At 42.3% G+C, this 19,615-nt stretch overlaps 2 protein-coding genes across 6 annotated transcripts in view; both read right to left on the minus strand.

Moving 5' to 3' along the window:
- CPNE1 (copine 1) overlaps positions 1–15,222 on the minus strand; it is a 41,894-nt gene extending 26,672 nt beyond the window's left edge. For 2 of the 5 annotated variants that reach the window (XM_048048961.2, XM_066978267.1), the window contains exons 1-2: positions 15,087–15,171; positions 12,298–12,348 (exon numbers count right to left, since the gene is read on the minus strand). The gene's annotated coding sequence lies outside the window, so the exon portion shown is untranslated. Of the gene's footprint in view, positions 1–7,760; positions 7,902–12,297; positions 12,381–15,086 lie in introns of those variants that run through there. The other 3 variants (XM_048048963.2, XM_048048962.2, XM_048048965.2) reach the window with 3 other exon arrangements.
- RBM12 (RNA binding motif protein 12) lies at positions 3,343–7,881 on the minus strand. The gene has a single exon (XM_048048958.2). The coding sequence runs from the start codon at positions 7,879–7,881 to the stop codon at positions 5,239–5,241; it is 2,643 nt and encodes an 880-aa protein (XP_047904915.1). The 3' UTR covers positions 3,343–5,238.
- Positions 15,223–19,615: the final 4,393 nt, after the last annotated feature.

The raw sequence follows: 19,615 nt of genomic DNA on the forward strand, positions 1-19,615 counted from the left end.
AACGCTTGTTATCCCCACCCTATCAAGTTATCCTGGCAGTAATCTACTATCCAGTAAATGAAGAACAACAATCTAGTTCATTGGTAACTTAAAATTCCTCCCAAAAGCTGGGCAAAAACAGTGAAGTTGGCACGAAAGTAGTAAATTCAGAGTTATAAAACTGATGTTGTTGAAAATACTCTCATAAAAGAAATATCTTCCCTGATTTGAAAGCTTGCATTAATGTATTTGAGATGCAACTGCTAAGGCTATTTGAAGTTAAGGCTATACATGTGAGAGCATACAGGAGAAAACCAGCCAAAAAGGAAGAAGCTTTGATCTACAGCAATGAAAGAAACTGCCTGCTTGCTTCTCTCCTGAACTGCCATGCTGTGTATACATATATAAAAACAAAAGAATGACAAAGGAAACTGTACACAAGTGAGTGCCACTAGGTGAAAACAAGAGTCACAACTAAACCGTCTACCACCTGTGAACCACCACCTGCGTTCAGTCTGGAGCAATGGAAAAGAAACACTTCTAGAACTACTTGTTTTTACATTTGGTATTTAAATCCGTGAGTGAGAAGCATCCAAATCAGGAAGGTGTGAAGCCCTCCAAGCACAAACAACACCCAAATGCATTCCATATAGGAACAAAGCTCTGAGAAGTCATCTATACAGAAAACAAGCTAGAGCATACCTACCTGATCAAAAGTTAGGGAAAGAATAGGGGAGCTCAGTATGCAGCCACAAGCCTTAGTCAAATACATACGACCAACTGAGAATTTTGTTTCTGTAGGAAAGCCAAATCTTTCAACAATCACGTTATCACTGCCGAAAACAGGTATCAAAAGCTCCCTTGAGGTTACCGTTCCTTCAGAAACATTCAAAAGGCAGTTTCACTTCCTCTTCCACCAGGAGGAAGAATCATTTAACTCCGTACACAAACTATCTCAGTTTTCCCAAAGACATGCAAGAGAGCACACACCCACAAAACAGAAAGCAGCACCAGCAAACCTGCAAGGGGCAAAGACGAGCATTTATCTGGCAACACCGCTTCCAGGCCCAAGGCACCATTACTGAAAAACCTCTCACAGAAACAAAATTTAAAATCGCTAATTGCTTCCTATTATACCAGTCCAGGTTCAAAACTGCTTCCTTCCAACAGTTATCGTCAAAGTTAGAAGCTGACCTTTTGCTTGCACTGGTCTTTGTATGAAACAGGAATTGCAATCCTCCGATTTAGGGCCTATCCCATGTATCTGGATAATCATCTAGAAACAGCTACTCTCAAATAGTGGTCCATAGTCCAAATAGTAGGTCCGTAACATGAAGTTGTTCCAAGTTTAAAAACTAGAAGGCCAACAAGGTTCAGAGGCGCACACAGCTCAACAAGACATCGAGGACCGACACCATTCACTGCTGGAAGCGGCTTTGGAACCACCACACTAGAAGACTGAGGAGGAACAAAATACAGACACTGAAATCATGATTTACAGTTAATGCACCATTCGTGTACCTTGGTAACCAGAAAAAAAAAATCTATTTTTCTCTAGAGTCTGCAGTCTTTAGTGTACCAACAGTCTCACGGAAAGACGCCAACAATTTTATACAGTAGAGACAACAATATCTTCAAGGACAGCCTGAACAATTTAGCAGAACTGACCAGCAGGTACGTTCTTTACGAGGCAGACTGTCAAAATCAACTGGAGCACAACTAGTCTTCATTTTTGCATCAATCTTCCTCTCTATTTGCAACAAATTCAGAGTATAAACATTCAAGAACATTTAACGCTACGAAAGGAACACTACTTATAAAAAAAGGAATAGCTTTCATCCTTCTTACAACTATAAAGCCTCAAACTGCTTAGAAGTCTACACTGAAAACGTGGCAACACTAACATCAATTCTCTATTGATGAAGTGTTTTCTATAGTAATACCAGATTCAGATTTGTCAAAAAAAATCTGATTGTAACATTTACGTGTAACTGTTTGAAAACTTGGTAGCCTTGATGTTATGCTTTCATGTAACTGTTACAGTTCTTCCATGTAGGTCACAAGTTTCTCATTGAATAATTTTTTACATCCATACTTTCTCTTGTGAATGATATGATTGCTGTTAAACACACAGTCATGACGTGACAAAAATATGTAACGCTATATCACTTATTTTTACAAGTAGTACTACGACACGAACACTTAAGGAACTGCTAAAAACACCAACTTAGCCAGTTGCGTAAACACAAGTACCTTCTTTCCGTAACTGGAGGAAGGTGCGACACCAGTTTCACCGTATTGTTCCAACCGGGCTATACAGGATGTCAGTTCTGGCACTCAAAGCATCGAAGCCAGAGCAGCCAATTCTGTCTAATGTTACTTCTTGTTAGCAAACAGCCTTGAAGTGTATATGAAAGGGCAGTTACATACTTTGCACAGTGGAGACAAGACCTCAAAGCTCCTACCCCTTATTTTTAAGGCTGTTCGCATGAATAAACATCTGCAAAATAAAGAATTTCATCACATCCAGTTATATAGTTTGATATCAGAGTATCCTCCATAGTTTATCACAACAATCAGTTTAAGACTGCTTCTACTATGAAACTGAGTTGTTTATAGGAAACCTCTAACCATTATTTAGAACTAATACTCGATAAAGAACTTTATCTACACTTTAAAAGATCTATAACAACTATTCAGGACAGCAAATGTGTTGTTTATACTACGTGCTGAAATTCTAAGTATGTTAGGACTTCTGTTTTTTCCAGGGGCCTACACTTGAGAAGGGTTCTTTACTAATTTACGCAAAAAAGAAAAGGAGCACCAATTGCTTGGCAAAACGAAGAGCCCCTTCCCTGCCCCAAATCCTTCACTTAAGCATTCCATCCGTGTCCATGTTCCAAACACCAATGGCTTTTCATATTTATTTACATATTTTTTAAAATAAGCATTTAAATATCCTTAGACCATACAGAAAATCAAGAATCAGAAAATGATTTCCAAAACAAACCTGCACTTTTAGAAAGTTCTAAGGAACAGACACACAAGCACGTTTCACAGAATATGCTGTGTCTAACACAAACACCAGTAACCCTGCAGCCATTACCAAGAGGATCAAGAGACACATCAAAAGAAAGTAACAGAAAATCTGTGTATCTAATTCCAGACACCTGTAGTTTAATTACATTTCACAACAAGGCAAGCATTGCTGTGATTCATTTAAACTTGAAAAAGTTATCACCAGTTTCTGCAAGTCAACACACGCTAATATCTTAAATCAATTCTGTGAACAACAAAGCCACGTTTTCCTTTTCAGTAATTTTATTCTAATGTGAAACATGAAGAAACAAGCACCCGAGTAACTCCAATATAGTATGAAACTTTAATAAAAGTTGTTTAAAAAACAAAGAGCAAAATTTTAAAAATAAACTGAAAGGCTTGACTCCTAATCACACATCTTTCTGACATCAGCAAGAGTACTTTCAGACTTTCAAAGAAAAACAGATCTGCTGTTGAAACATTACTCCCAAAGACTGTTGAAACGCATAACATGAAGCTTCAGAGACAGACAGTTTTATTAACAGGAGGCTTAATTTTAAACAGTATATACAAATCACATGACTTTTCCAAAGTTGGGACCACCTAATAATCTGTCAAAAACAAAATTATGCTAATGAATTACAGAAGCATCTGTGTAATGTGACCGCCTCTTTATTGAAGTACACCTTTATACAATCCTTCCACATATTCCTGTACTGTGAAATCCTCTCAGGATGCAGCGCCGCACAGGTTTCCAAATCTCTCCTACACACCACATGAATAAAACTGTTGCCACTTGCACCTCTCAATTTTGCCTGACAACACACTTCAGTGTTCCATGATATGCAACACCAAAAGGCACTGTTTTTCTTGTCCAAAAAACAAAACAGTTTAAAGATTACCATGTTTAAGTACAATGATTTGCAGGGAATAGCAGGATTTTTCAGGCAATGCCCAAGTCTTAAAATTTACCATAAGCCAAGCAAGGATGAACCAAAAGTTTCTACTTTCCAACTTGTGAATTACTTCCTTTCCAATTCTCCATTTTTCCATGAAAGGTTTTACTGTACAGCAAAGAAAATGGCAACTCTTTACAGACTTTAAATACAACAGCACAAGTTTATTGCAAAAATATATAGTAAACTCAGTATTTTCAAGTTTTGGAAAAAAATAAATTTTATCTCTGAATTCACCCATAGCAATAATTCACGACAGAGTTGCTGAAGATAAAAGCTTCTTTCATATATAAACTAATTTAAAACTTTAGCTGGACTCCAATCTTCTACTAATAATCACCACTTTGGTTCTCTTAGCAGAGACTCTATGTAAGTAGTTCAAAAGACACATGAGAAATACAACATCAATATCCAACTAGTGTCAAAGATCCCATCCCAACTGGTTCATGTAATCCTAACAAATCAAGCTACTTAAACAATAATGAGTATTTTCAAGTTGTTACTTCTACTGAAAATGTTTTAAGTGTACTATGAAACTCATATGATGTTTGAGGTTAGCTATACTTGTGGCAAAAGTCTTATTCTGCACAGTTATAATTGCAATATATAAATAACTAAAGGTTATTCCACAAAGAACAGCTTGAATTTTACAGAACGATTCTGCTCATACTTAAAGGAATTAGTTCGGTAGACATATCAGCAATGGGCATAATTCAACTGTTCGTACAGCGAGAATCTTGGAAAAAAATAAAGATACATACACAAAACAATGAATCTGTGTACACTGAGAATTCATTCAATTGAAGGGTAAAATCAGGACTTTAAACAAAGCTTTGACCTGTAAACAAAGCAAATTCAGCCAGCTTTTAACCAAATCTAGAAATAGCTATCTATTTTACAATGGCTTGCAGGAGCACCCACCGAAGAGCTTCACTGACTTCATCTATTTCCCTTATCCGAAACTACATAAAACCAATCTAGATTCCTTGATAAGCACTGTGTCCAGTAAAGTTCACCAAACCTCTATGATGAGAAACAATCTGCCTACCTTCTCCACACATTTGTACGGGAAAATCCACTGCGCACGTATCCTTGCAGTGTTTCTTCTGTAATGGCTAACCCAGTGCTCTGTCTTATCAAAACAAGTCTGGTTTACAGTTTAAACAATCCACAGGTTCTATCCTGGAAATACTATAAAAACCAATCCGGATGCATTTATCACAGCACTATGAATATCTATTCTACAACTACTTCATATTAACAGCTACCCTAAAACAAGTTTTACTTTTCTTGAGCCTATAGGCCTGTCATTTAAATCAACAACAGCTGCCATTGCTTCATCACGAGACTCAAATGCAACCATTGCTTCTCCTGTGGGCATGCCTTTCTCATTGTATTTTAAGCACACTGAACCAGGGATCACTTGGTAACCATAAAAGAAATCCAGAATTTCATCCACCGAAACAGTAAAGGGCATATTCTGCACTTTAATGACAGTTGGTCCTGGCTTCCCAGACCCTGTTCCAAAACCTGGGGGTCCGCTAATATGTATATTTCCTGGTCCAGGTCCAAACCCCGGAGGTCCACTTAAATGCCCAAGACCACCAGCAATTCCTGGAGGACCACCACCAAAACTGGGGGGTCCACTTAAACTGCCAGGACCATTACCAAAACTCTGAGGGCCCCCTCCAAAACCTGACGGTCCACTCAAATTGCCAGGACCACCTGCAAAACCTGGGACCTCAATACCTGCTCCGGGCAAACCGCTACTTGCGACTGCAGGTATTCCTGGTCTAGCATCAGGAAAGCCACCTAATCCAGGTGGCGGCAGAGGCGGACCAAATGTGGCAGACCCGCTAAAGTTACCGGGGAAATTAAATGGAGGACCATTGTTCGCTTCTTTAGGATTCCCCCCCAAGAAGGCATGCTCCTCCGCAGCAGGGGCCTGTGCTCCGGGCACAGCTGCATTTCCTTGTATTGGTATTTTCAGTATCTTTTTCCCTTGAGACTGTGGGTTTCTCTCAATATCTCTCATTTCTTCTACAGTAATCAAACGTAAAACAACATCTCTTCCATTCAGCTTTTTACGGTGCAAACGCTCTGCCTTACGAGCATCATCTTCAGCTTTAAACTGAACCAGTGCTTGTCCTAAGCCTTGCCCGTTATTATCAACAAGAATTTGTACAGAGTTTTCTTCTACTGCCAGTCCCTCTAGAAACTGAAGGATTTCCATTTTTGTTATATTGTACGGAATATTAGATATATGTGCACACAATTTTGGCAAACCTGACTCTGCCTCAGCATTCATGATGATTTCTCTCTGGTCATAGTTGAAGTTCTGCAATCTTTTACGAATCAGCTCTATCTTTTCTAACATTGCCTTTTTAGTAATTGGATGAACTTGAATAAAGCGATTCCCTATGTACTGCTTATGATGACACAAAGCTGCTTTGTAATCAGCTTCGTTTCTGAACTCGACAAAACCCTCTCCAATTGCCTTCCCATTAGGTCCATAAGCTATATAGATGCTGTCTTCAACTATATCCAGCTTTTTAAAAAAATCTATTACATGTTTGTTCTCCGATTCAAATGGAAGACCTTTCAAATAAACACAGAAACCCTGTTCATGGGGAGATCTAGACCGTGACCTTTTCTGTCCACTAGGAGATTTGGACCTAGAATGAGCCTGTGGAGGAGGAGGGTGTGGTTGCCCAGAGGGACCCATGGTTTGCTTGAAAGTTATGTGGCCTCCAGCAGCCACCCACTGTCTCTCTGTTGCAGGACTAACTTCAACATAGCGCTGAATCATCAGCATTCTGTTTCGCTTCAGTGCTTCAAACGTATCTTGAGGAGAAAAGAACTTAACTAGTCCATTTCCATTATTTCGACCTACATGATCCTTCAGCATATGGACTGCATCCACACGGAGCCCAAGGAAAAAGTCTTTCACATCAGATTCTGTTGCAGAAAAGGGCATTCCATGAACGCTGACATACAAATCGTCTGGATTGATTGGAATTGGTTTGACACTATTTTGAGAATTCATCTGGATAGGATTTACAGGATTCATGGGACCAATAAACAATGGATTCAAGCCGCTGTTCATATTCACTGCTGCTCCAGACCCATTCATTCCAGTGGGTAAAGGTGCTACGGGTGGAGGATTCATAGGAGGCATTCCCGATATGGGAGGCATAGGTGTCATTGGGGGTACAGGGGGCACAGGGGGTATTGGGGGAACCGGAGGAACAGGAGGCAGTGTGGGCACAGGAGGAGGAACAGGGATTGGGGGAATAGAAGGCATTGGTGGCAAAGATGGCATAGCTGGAATAGGAGGGATTGGAGGAGGAGGTACTGTGTTCATTGGGGATGCTGTACTAGGTATAGTTGAGCTAAACGTTGGGCTACCAAAGGTACTCCCAAGGTTTGGAGGTGCAGTCCCCATACTGGCAGTAGAAAATGTGGATATGTTTTTATTGCTCTCATGCACAGTAGTAGAAGCTGTTACTACACTAGGAGAAGGGTTATTAAAGTTAGGTACAGTAGTGGGCAAGTTAACCCTTCCACTCATTCCAGAACTAGGTGGTGGTCCTGACCTGCTAGCATTTGCTGGTGGCATATCTAGATTGGCAGTTTCGAAACGCCTACGACTGAGTTCTATCATGTTTTGCATTTCGGTTTTACTGCTTAGTAATAGTGTTACTTTAGACCCTTTAATTGTACCACCTGTGCGCATCATACCAAGCCTTGCATCTTCATCAGTGGCAAAAACGATGAAAGCCTCACCCAGTTCACCCCCTACAATATGCACGCCCCCATCAGGAATGGTCAATCCAGAGAAGAAGTGGCGAATGTCCATGGTCCCCGCCACAATCGGGAGACCTTGCAAGCGGATGACCACAGCCATGCTGCGCTGAAACAACACACACCTGCAGATGAGAAAAGGCAACGGCTATGTCAGACTACTGTTTGTGACACCATACAATTACCTACAGACACCATCTACTACATTTGTTTACATACTCCTAACATCTTGCAAAGATTAAGCATGTTTATATTCCAAGTTCCTTATTCGTGTTTACTTCACACAGACTGAAGTATTAAACATTTACCAAAACAATTAGTATACATTTTGCACTAGAAATTCCAAAGCAACTGTTAAACCAAGACCCACAAGTGTCAGTGGAAAAAAAAAACAAACTAGGGAACAGCATAAATTAGAACTATCATATCAATAGTTGAGTATTTAATGGAACATAAGCTAAATGCATTTTAGCCAAGCAAACAAAATGAAGTTACCATACACTGATATGGTATCCACTGTACCTGGCAAAGTGACTGCCAAGAATTCTGTACACCTATGAGCAATAAAAAGTTCTTTTTCCACTTGGTGAGAGATTTTATCTCCAGGTAGGTGAAGAGGACTGAGAACATACAGGGAGTTATGAACAAAAACCCATTATGGACAACCACATGAATCACCACCCATCCTGACAGAGGCCATCTACATTATTGCAATGTTATATTTTACTCCTAGCAGAAGCAAGAGGTCTAGGCAACAGTGAAGCTAACAGCTATAAAACTTGCCCCAGACATTTTGTGACTATATAGACCCCACCTGAACTAGAATAACACATATGCATATCCTAGCTGGATATATGGCCTTGAAGATTGCCAAAAATCGAGTCATAATTTTTTTAATAGTTGTAGATATTCAGTATAATACCGCATTTTCAATCCCTGGCATGAGTAAATGATTTCTACCTCTACAGCTGAGGCTAGTGGAAGCTTAAGATTGATTTTGAACATCTAGACTTCATGTTACCTTGTATACATTCTAAAGAACAACCTGAGGTCACATCAGAAGTACAAGATAAACAGAAAACTAGGTAATTCTCACTTATTCTTGACAAAGCTTCACTGAAGTCTGAAAGCAGCATAATAATACTAGCACGATTCACCAGTTCAGAAGCCAGCCTCTTATCCTAAATGCTCAGCAGTAGCGCCTTGTTTCATCTGAACCACCTTACCTTCTTGACTTCCTAGAGTACAAACCAGTTCAGTAACTGCATGGAAGACCTCTAAGGTCACATGTAAGTGGCATTATAATATTTATTAGACATTTGAAATTGAGGATGAACCAGACGATACAATGCAACACCAAGAGGCAAAGCACCACCAGAAAGACCATCTTTTAGGCTATACACCAAAGATATGACCAACTGATAGTTATAACATTCACACTCAGTTGAGTACTGTATCCCTGTATCCAATTTTAAAGTCAGCTACATTTGCCTGCCCAGGTCTTCCAAACAGTTTAGAGTAGCAACGCCTTGATTACATCCTAAACTACTAGGTAAAGTCACTATCCAACAATTTAACCACATGGCATAAGGCTGAACTCAGTATTTAATGAAAACAAGAGTAATAATTCTTCCACAGGGAAGAACTGAATAAATTCTTCTGTTTGCATGATGGTTACTCAAATGAGTACTTAAGTATTTTGTTCTGTTGCCCACAAACCAGAGTTAACCCCTTCTGTGCAGTAATGGCCTCAAGCAACACACCGCTGTTAGAGGGCACTGGCCCACACCCAGCTGACAGGAGCCAAGCACGGGGAGACCCTTGCCAACAGGAGAGAAGCTCCTTGGCACAGCGTCAGCTCTGCTGCTCTGCCCAGTGTACGCGAGCATCTGATTCCTTGCTAGACCGTCTTGAACAAGACACTGGAACTTCCAAGATGAACATGAAAACATCTGAAAAATCTACCTCTACATACCACTAGAAAACCCCCTACTTCACCGAGGAATGACAGCAACAGAAAGGGAAATATATGCTAACCCTCAAGGATTATATTTTAAAAAGCAACTTTCCCTACTCACAGCAACGTAATAAAGCAACACTTTGCATTTATCTCTTCTAGTCACACATTTAACTAGAGAATAATGTTCATTGCCCAATCACTTTCCAACAGAAAAAAAGTCCACATGAAAAATAAACAGGTCCAAGAACTATCTATGATAAGTACACATCTAATAAATCATGAGACTTTCTGCACTGTTTTAAAACCACAATATTTTTCAGTGATTCTGCAGCTTTATTTTAAATTTGCCTAGCATCAGCAGCAATCTTTGACATTGAAGTTAAAATTAAAATTCTGCTTACTTTAAAGAAGCCACACTAAAGGCAACTGCAAAATATAAGAGTTTACCATATTATACTACAGGACTGCTTTCAAATTAGATGATCCTGAGACAACCAAGGGTTATAAAAGCAACCCTGTTTCTGCATTTATGCTTTAAAAAACTAAAATAGCGTAATTATAGTAAAACTTGCTAAGAGGTTTACATTTTTCTGTATTACCTATTATACAAATAAATTAATTTCAGAAGTTTTTATGCATCAGGAGTCAGGCATTTTAAGTTTTTTCTATTAAATGGAGGATTACTTTTTCATAGCCACTTCCTTTCTAATGCAAAAGGCATGACAATCTGATCTGGCCATTAGTTGAACAAAGCCATCTTGGGAAGGAATTTCTCCTCAGATGTGCTTGTGTAAAATACATCAGAATCAACAGCCTGTTAGGTAACTGTATTTACTAATTTACTAGATTCTGTGAACCTAACCCAGAAGGCAAATTAACAGATAAGGCTACGAAAAGAATTCTTAGGAGTTCAAGCATCTGAAAACATTAACGTCGCTTCTGGGATAATACAAGCAGCTCAGTCTTGCACTGAATTCAAAGCTTCCTTATTAATGCTAAGAAATATCATAAAGTATTATTACTAAGCGTACTATTTAGGTCCACTTAATCACTACTGACAAAAGAACACAGTGACAGAGGCATATAGTCACTAGAAAAACTAGCTGCAGTGACCTCTGAGTAACTAATGCCATGCATGACACTAAATAAGTGCTCAATATTAAACAAGAGCTAACAGGGACATGGCATAAAAGTTGTAAACAAGTATTTTTGTCAAAAAAAAAAAATTTAACTCAAAACATAACCGCTGCAAAACTTATCAGGATTTCACTGCTTTAAAAAAGCAATAGTTTTGCTTCTGTGTTTTAAATAATAAGAGTAATAACAAAAGGGCCAAATTTCATATTTTTACATACAAGTCAGATTTATTTCAAAAATGCACTTAGGAGACAATAAGTCACTCGCTCTAATTTTCAAACTAACACTAAAAGCAAAATCCTGTCAAGTATTTCACTGATCACTTGTTAAAAACAAATATACATGCAGAGGCAACACCAGGCACAGAACGGGCTGTTAGCGCCTCTAAGGTATGCACTGAAGGCAGTCTGTTGGGCTGTAAGAACAATACTCAGGCTGCCTGCTTTTCCTCCTGTATAAACAGATACTTTAAGGCAAAGTCCTTTTTTGTTGTTGTTTTGTACGCTTGAAATCTTGGAGACTAGATCCTCAAGTTCTACTATGGACAAGCCATCCCCATTAACAAGTTGAGGTCAGAAATGGAAAGTACAAAGTTGTCTAGAATTAATCCAAGTCATCTGATCAATTTTAATAGCATGTTGACAGCACCATCTTTTAAAAATGTAGATGTTACACTACAAAAGGGTGTATACAAGATGGTTTCTTCCCCCTAGGCACCAGTCACTAAAACAAACAGAAAAGTTGGGTCATAGGCATCAACTGATAAAACAACCCGGGACTAGCCTTTTAAGATACATGTATTTTTTCAATTCAGGACAAGGTTAGAAGATTCAACTTATTCCCTATGAAGTACAATGCCTACATGGTACACACACAACGTACCTGGCAGTTCCTGGATGAAGGCTAAGAACTGGAATAACATTGCTGCTGTAGCAAGAGTTTAAAGTATCCAGGCTGGCACTATGTAGCAATACCTAGGATTGCAGACTACAGCTTTTATTTGGTTTTTGGATTTTTTAAATGCTAAAATTAACCCATTAGATTAGCATAATTTGAATTAGCTGACAGATAACTATCTGATCCCTTTAAATACTGCAAAAGCAAAATAGAACCAATTACTTCTGAATTAACTTCTGCACTCCAAAAGCTACGTTTTCAAACAGTGCAGAATAACTTGAGAGAACGTTACAGACTACCACATGCTGATGAAACAACAAAACATTAGTTTGGCAGAAGATTCTGTTTTACAAGAACAACACTGCCAGAACAACCATCACCAGTGGGAGTCAAAGGAATAAGACCAGCTACAGATAATTTGACCCAAATGTTTTGATACTAATTCACGGATTCCAAAAGCTTCAGTTATTTCTTAAGATATACTCAACAAGCATAAAAAGAAGTCTTCAATTCAAAGTCTCTTACCTGCAAAGACAGATGTTTTTTTCTTAACAAGTAGCAGAAGCCAAGCCAATCCTGTGGGCAACCAATTAAAACCAACTTTTAGACTGCAATAAAGAATAAATGGAGGCAAAAATCAATGCAGGCAACACAACAGCAGTAACAGTCCACAAAGAACTGTATATACAGAAAGTTCAAACCTGTGACCACCACAAGGCACCGTGACATAGAACAGACACAAGAGTAAGAGTGCATTTTCTAGTACCTTATCCCTGTATCACCTTTTGATAACTGCATTGCAGTTGCTATATAGTTCATGACACAAATACATGCCTTCTTCAAAGAATATAGGAAGAACCAAAAAACGCTCAAAGAACCTTTCAAATTTTCCCATTTCTAACAGATGAACAAGTCACTCTTTCAAAGGCAAAGGTTAAGAAGCAAAGACTTAAAAATTCTGAATTTTAACAAACTGTTGCTCCATCAATATTTCTTTCTCCAATGGTGCATTTTCTTACTTGAAAAAAAGCAGGAAAACCCATAACTCAGAAAGTCTCCCTACTGCTGCACGTGAAGAAGTCTTCAGGAGTCATGCAAACTGGTGAAAATAAGCAACATTTCACAGACACCTCTAGGCAAGTCACCTCAACAGAGCACACCATAAGAACTCCCTGCAAGATACCATACTTTGTAATCTGCCATTTTATAATCCAACCCCTGATGAAAGGAACATTTTTTTCCATCTCTGAAAGTACAAACCGTCTTCCTAGGATTACAACTCACAAAAAAAAAGAAGCCAAGCAGTTTAAGTAGCAACATATACATTTTGTATTTAAAAGAAGGGACGGAAAACCTCTTTACTCTTTCATTGCTTAGCAGACCTCCTCATGCTGAAATTTTCCTTCTGTGGAACACTACCCAGAGAAGAGCCATGCTAAAAACTAACTGCCTCCTCCTCACAAAACCCAAACAAGCAGTTTTCAGTTATAAGCATCCTTATCGAAGTGAAGTTACGGACAGAATTGCTACTAAACCATCCACAAACTCCCTAACAGAGGGAATTAAAACAAGCACAGTTATTCACAGATCTTCAAGGACATTTAACAGCAGACTCACAAATGAGAAGACAAAACTATGCTCTCCAGATTCATATTAAAATGGAAAATGTATTTATGAAAATAAGACTTATACCTTTACGAAAAGCAGGCAATCCCATATTAGAGGATTCATCTATATATTCAACTATATAATTTCTAGCAGTTTTAAACAGTAATTTACAACGCAGATAAGAAAAAAAGGTAACAACCTGAAAAACAGTTTCATGCAAAAGCATATCTGCTTTTCAAGAAGCAGATAACCTTTCATGCACAAGGAACTTTCCAAATTAAAAAGTCATTTGAGATATTTCCAGTCAAGCAACCACAACGTTGCAGGTGTTCCTTTTGACAACGAGCTGCAGATTTGTAGAGGACTAAGACAACACGCTATGATGTGAAACACAACATGAACCAAACCAAGTGGTCGGTATTCTTCAGAAAAGGTGTAAAGCTCTGCTGTATATTTAAGCTTTCCAGCAAGCATCACCTACTTTTGTTTACAACTCTGAATCCTCTCAAAGAACACCCATCGCTCTCATTAAGACATCCCTTCCAGTCAACCTGACACGTAAGAGCATGTTAACAAAGCAAACATCAACCAGAGCACAGGTGGTTCAACACCATACCTCTGCAACTTCATGGGAGAGGGTCACCACAACACCCTGCCGTCGGCTATGCATGAATATCCACCATCCAGTGAACACAGAACCCCTGATGAAGCAACCTTTAAAGGAGTGCACCGAGGGAACAACCTGCCGATATTCCTGCCTAAACCCAGCACATCGAGGTGGATAAGAAAGTAGCTAAGAAGAATGGATAAGTTTAGGAACGACTAGTAAAACAAGAGCCGAGAGATTTTTCGAGACAGCTCAGAGAGACACTAGGCAGGGGGACCCACTTCAGCACACGTTTCTTACCCCAGAGCTGATTTTTACTATTGGAAAACAGACTGAAATTACTGCACGGCAGCCTCCCTAACGCTCACAGGGTAACCCCGAGGCGCGGTGGCAGCACCGCAGGCACCAGGGACCTTCTTCCCCGCAACGCGCAGAGCGCTCGCCCCGCTTCGTCCCCGGGGCCGGGCGCGGAGCAGCCGCGGACGCCCCCCGCACAGCCCCACCGGGGCCGGCCGGGAGCGGCCCCGCGCCGCTTCCTGACGCCGCCGGGGCCGGGCTCCGCCGCCGGCCCCTCCCCGGCCGCGCACCTCCCGCCGCAGCCCCCGCCGGGACCCGGCCCCGCCGCTCCCCCGCCCGCGCCGCGGGGCCCGTTCGCCGCCTCTCCCGGGCCCCGCGCCCTGCGGCCACCGCGGCGCCGCCCGCCCGGCCCCGGCCCCGGCCCCGGCGCCGCCGCAAGGTCACTCGGCCGCCCCCGCCGGCCGGGCCCCGCGGCGCCGGCGCTCGGCGCGCTCCTACTCACCTGCCCGCGCCGGGCCGCGCGGCTCCGCGGGCCGCCGGGCGCGGGCGGAGGCGAGGCGAGAGGGAGCGGGGGGGCGGGGGCGCGGCCCAGGCCCCCCGGCCCCGGCGAGGCGGAAGCGGCGCCCGCTCGGCGCCCCCGGCCCGGCCCGGCCCGGCCCGGCCCTTTGTGCGCGGGGCCGCGTGCCAGCCGCGCCGCGCCCGGCCTCCCTCCCCTCGCCTCGCCTCGCCACGCCGCGGGCCCGCAGCGCGGGGCGGGCGGGAGGCGCGGGCCCGGCCCGCCCGGGCGCCGCCGCGCTCTTACCGAGGGCTCTGCACGGGACAAAGGGTGAGAGCGGAGCGAAACCGCCCCCGGGCCCCGCTGCGCGCCGAGCCCAGCGCCACCGACCGCGCAGCGCCACAAAATGGCCGCCTCGCTGCGGCGCCGCCAGGGAGGGGCGGGGCCCGAGCTCGGCGGGCGGAGGGGGCGGAGCCTCGCGGTGCGCGCAGCGGCCCCCGGATCCCGCCCCGCCTCCGTCCTGCCCGGGGCGGAAGGGGCCGAGAGCGGGGGCGGCCGGCGCATGCGCAACGCGAGAGCCGCGCCTCGTCTCAGGGGTGGCTGGGGAGGGGCGGGGCGGGGACACGCGTTTGTGAGGGCAGCGCTGCCCTTTTTTAAGGCAAAGTCGGAGGTAGAAGGCTGAACAGAGCAACGCCGCATCTCTACTAGACGATCTGTATTGTTGGCTCCGGCACAATAGTAGTACGATGATGATATGACACGTTTTCTGGAAATTAAAGGCAGTACAAGTGAACATGGGTGTAACTGCTGAGGAAGCAGAGGCATCAAATTTTTAACAAATATAAGAGCCCTGAGGAGACACGTTGTTCCTGACTTCTTCACTTGGAAACCTGTTGCAGAATTAAGTCAGATTACCCTGAATCAGTGCCCTTTTGGTTGCAACTTCCCTTTGCTGTATTTGCACTTTGCTTGATTAAATTTACTTGTAGTGCACATAACCCGAGAGCATCCTAACCTGAAGAGCAGCTAATGCTCCTCAGGAGATACTCCGTCACAGCACCTCGATGGACAATGGATAATGCTGTAGCTTTCATTTCTAGCAGAGGAGGGAAAAAAAAAAAACTGCATAGCCTCCTGCAAGAAACAAACAAAAATAATCACCTCATACAGCAATTTATTTTTTTCCCACTGACTCTGGGAGTCCATCAGCTGGGTTGGCTTGGCTGTTTCTCATCACCTAGCAGCAGCAGGGGCCAGGCCCCTTTGTCCTGAGGTGTTGGGATGAGGCTGCTCAGCAGGGCCCCCACGCTACCACCCCATGGTTTGTATCCCTTCTCACTCCTCCCAGGTTCTTTTTCCTCACCACCCTCATCCCTTTCCAATGCACAGCCCACATCTTCTCCTTGTTAGCCCTGGCTTTACTGTTTTTATAATCTATTTCCACTTATGGTATGGCTGCCCTGAAAATGTATCAGTTCTGTCATGCTAACAACTCCCTTTCATCTCGTTAGCTGTGTCCTGGGTCAAGGTGGGCCCTCTCCATACACAAAGCTCACAGTTTGCTGTATGTAGCATCCTGTAATTCATCTGTTCATATCGGTAGTGACACCTGCCACTGTTAGTGTCTGCACACACAGAGAAAACCACCAGAGGCATCCACCACTGGGCTTGCCATGCCTGGGATGTGGTGGCAAACTGCTTGCCCAGAATATGCCAGGGGAACCAGGAGCACTAGCAGCTCAGGGCTTCATGTAGGATAACAGAAGGGCAGTGCTGGAGATCCCAGGTCAGAAGAAAACGAGGAGTGTTCGTTCAGCTTTCATGCAACACATTGAGTCACCATATTATTTTTTGCTGCTGAAATAGGGCCTGGTTCACTTCACAAATTAGCAGAATGCTTTAGGCTGGAGGGGATTTCTGGAAAACATCTGGGCCAACCCCTACTCAAGCAGGGCCACCCAGCACAGGTTGCCCAGCACCATGCCCAGACAGTTTTTAGTATCTCTAAGGAGAGAGATTCCACAACCTGTGCCAGTGCTCAACCCCCCCCCCCCCCCCCCCCCAGCACAGAAACATTTGCTTATGTTCCGAGGGTGCCTTGCATGTGCTTTTGTGCCCATTGCCTCTGGTCCCATCCCTGGGCATCACTGAAAAGAGCCTGGCCCCGTCATCTCAGCACCCTCCTCCTTTCAGGCATTTATAGACACTGATGACACCCTCTGAGCCTCTTCTTCTCCAGGGTGAACTGTCCCAGTTCTCAGCCTCTCCTCATAGGAGAGATGCTCCACTCCCTTAAGAAACACGTGACATTTGCTGTGTGGACCAGCAAAAAAAATATATAGGACCAACTGCTATCATTCTCATTTAGGTCTCTAGACTGTATCTGTACCAAGTGCATGAGGGGTGCTGGAGAGTGAGTCATGATGGCCTGGCCAGCTGCAGGCCACTGTCTGTCCTTGCAGGCTGAAGCCAGCACCTCAGATGTTATGGTCTCTGCTGTAGTTCAATTAGAGCAAATCTAGCACAGATGCATGTGATACGGATTACCTCCACAACTCAGACCTCAGCGTCTTCACAGCCATACCCAAATTTTCATGTGGAGACAATATTTAGTTCATTCAAGAGGAATAGAAGCAAATTTGTTTGTAATTTGGATGAGAAGGAACCAAATCCTGGGCTGCTATTGGGAGCATGCCAAGTGGCCAAAAAGGAACTGGCATCATAATGCAGTTAGACACCAACAGCAGAGGGAAAAGAAAGCACAGTACCTCTGGAAAGTAAAACACTGGATGGCAGATTAAAAGACAAAGTCCATTGAGAATGATGTCCTCCAGGCACCCTCATATCATGCATGTCAGGGACAAGCAGAGAAGGATATTGGAAAAGAGTGGGATTTGTATTTATGAGGTACTAGGAAAATTCTGAAAGAGCTAATTTATCTGTGCCCTCTGCCTAAACCAAAACTGAAGCAGGATGGTAGGTATGAAAGCGAGGAAAAAAATTAACACATTTTAAAGTAAAGCTTGAGGGAACCATAATCTCTGATCCTATTCATTCCTCTGCACAAGGATGGATTTTGGATGAATGAATCCACTTATCAAATAGCTTGCATTTTTTTTTCCTGACTACTATGTGCCAACTGCAAGTTTTAATTGTTCCCAGATCATTTTTACAAATGTTCAATAGAAATAATCCTTACAGAACCTTCCCAGCATTTTTTTCATTCCTCATTTGTATCTGTACTTGAAATCTATAAATCAGATATTTGTTTCAAATTGCTTTATTTATAACTGTATGGTTATTTTTAAAAATATCTCACCTCCCTAAATTAAATACTTTGTCTAAATGTTTTACTACACCTACTTAGCACAAAACCACTTTGATTGTTTAAAGAAAGAGATTTACTTCTTATTAGAGTATCTTGTACCAGACTTTTTTCATTATTCTTTTGGACAGGAGTGTGGAAGATCAGCTGTCAGTGCTCAGTTCTTCCAAGCATTCAGCTTGTCCATTTTCAAGAGTGACATTCGGTTTCTTCCAATGTGGAACCTTATTTACCATCCTGAGATTTAATCAAAACTGTCTTCAGTGGTGAAGATCTATTAAGGCCAACTTTGGAGAACTCTGCTTTGCGAAACTGTACCGTTTCCAAGCACAGGGTGTACATACTATTAGCAAAACCAATTTGACCTGACAGCAGTTGGAAAGTAACTGAAGTCACAGCAGAGAACAGCAGTCCAGTTAATCAGGCAGATACGGGATCCAAAATGAGGCAACATTGTGTTGGGAGCTTTTATGTTAATTTGTCATTTTTAAAATCCCCAGTAACAGTTTTTGGCTGGCTGTATAGCACTGTCAACAAATCTTTTAACCCACCCTCTTCTTCTCTGTCTCCACAAGTCTAAAACAGGTAACTGTCTACTTCTGTATTAGCCTTCCTGCAGAAACATTGCTTTTGTAGTTAGGTGGTATGTTCTGTCAGCTTTTAGAAGTGCTAAAACCCATCAAGGGCATTTTTTTTGCTTTCCTTGCATATTTCCTAACTATCTTACACTACTGAAAGTTTAGTTCATTCTTGTCTGTTACTGGCTCAATTTTTATGACTCTCACAGAATGACGACACTAAATCCTCACATTTTTCAGATCATATTATTAAATTAATGTCCTGCAGATGGCTCCAATTAATCACCCAAAAAGCCCACAAAGCCCCACAGCTTCAGGTTACAACTCGTTACATTTGTAAACGCCCCGCTTCCAAAGAAGTTTACTTCCCTGTACAAAAACCTGTAACTGCATTCTGTGGTTTAGAACTAGACATTCGTCCTTGGTATTTCTTATTTCTCTCATGAAAGAGAATTATCTCCATTATTAATTTTTCCACATCTTGACCTATAAGCATTTTCAAACAAACATTAGTTAATAGTGTGAATGAGTTGCCCAAACCTTTACATGTAGCATTTATATTTGAAATATTAGTATATAAAAGGCACTAAGGATCTTCGAGATTTGAGTTCCCTTTTCTCTCTCTCAAACTAGGCTATGTGAGTTTTAAAAAATATATTACATCAGATTGGACATTAAGTTTGAGAGGAGTGACTCATCAAAAGTCAAACGTCAACTAGATGACAGAAAGGGCTTGTATAAGCGTTCACAGAAAACTTAGGAGTCTATCTTTCACTGCTCTCTAATGGGAGGCTGCAACTTAGCAACTTAATGATTATGCTGCAGAGGCTCAGCCAGAAAGGAGGATCCCCCCAAAATAATTAGTGCCCTAAACTTTTTTCTTGATATTACTCTAAGTTTACAATCACTAACAGAGACTGAAAGTAGCCAAG

The sequence above is a fragment of the Anser cygnoides genome, chromosome 16, assembly GCF_040182565.1.
Source record: "Anser cygnoides isolate HZ-2024a breed goose chromosome 16, Taihu_goose_T2T_genome, whole genome shotgun sequence".
In the NCBI taxonomy this organism is placed as follows: Eukaryota; Metazoa; Chordata; class Aves; order Anseriformes; family Anatidae; genus Anser; species Anser cygnoides.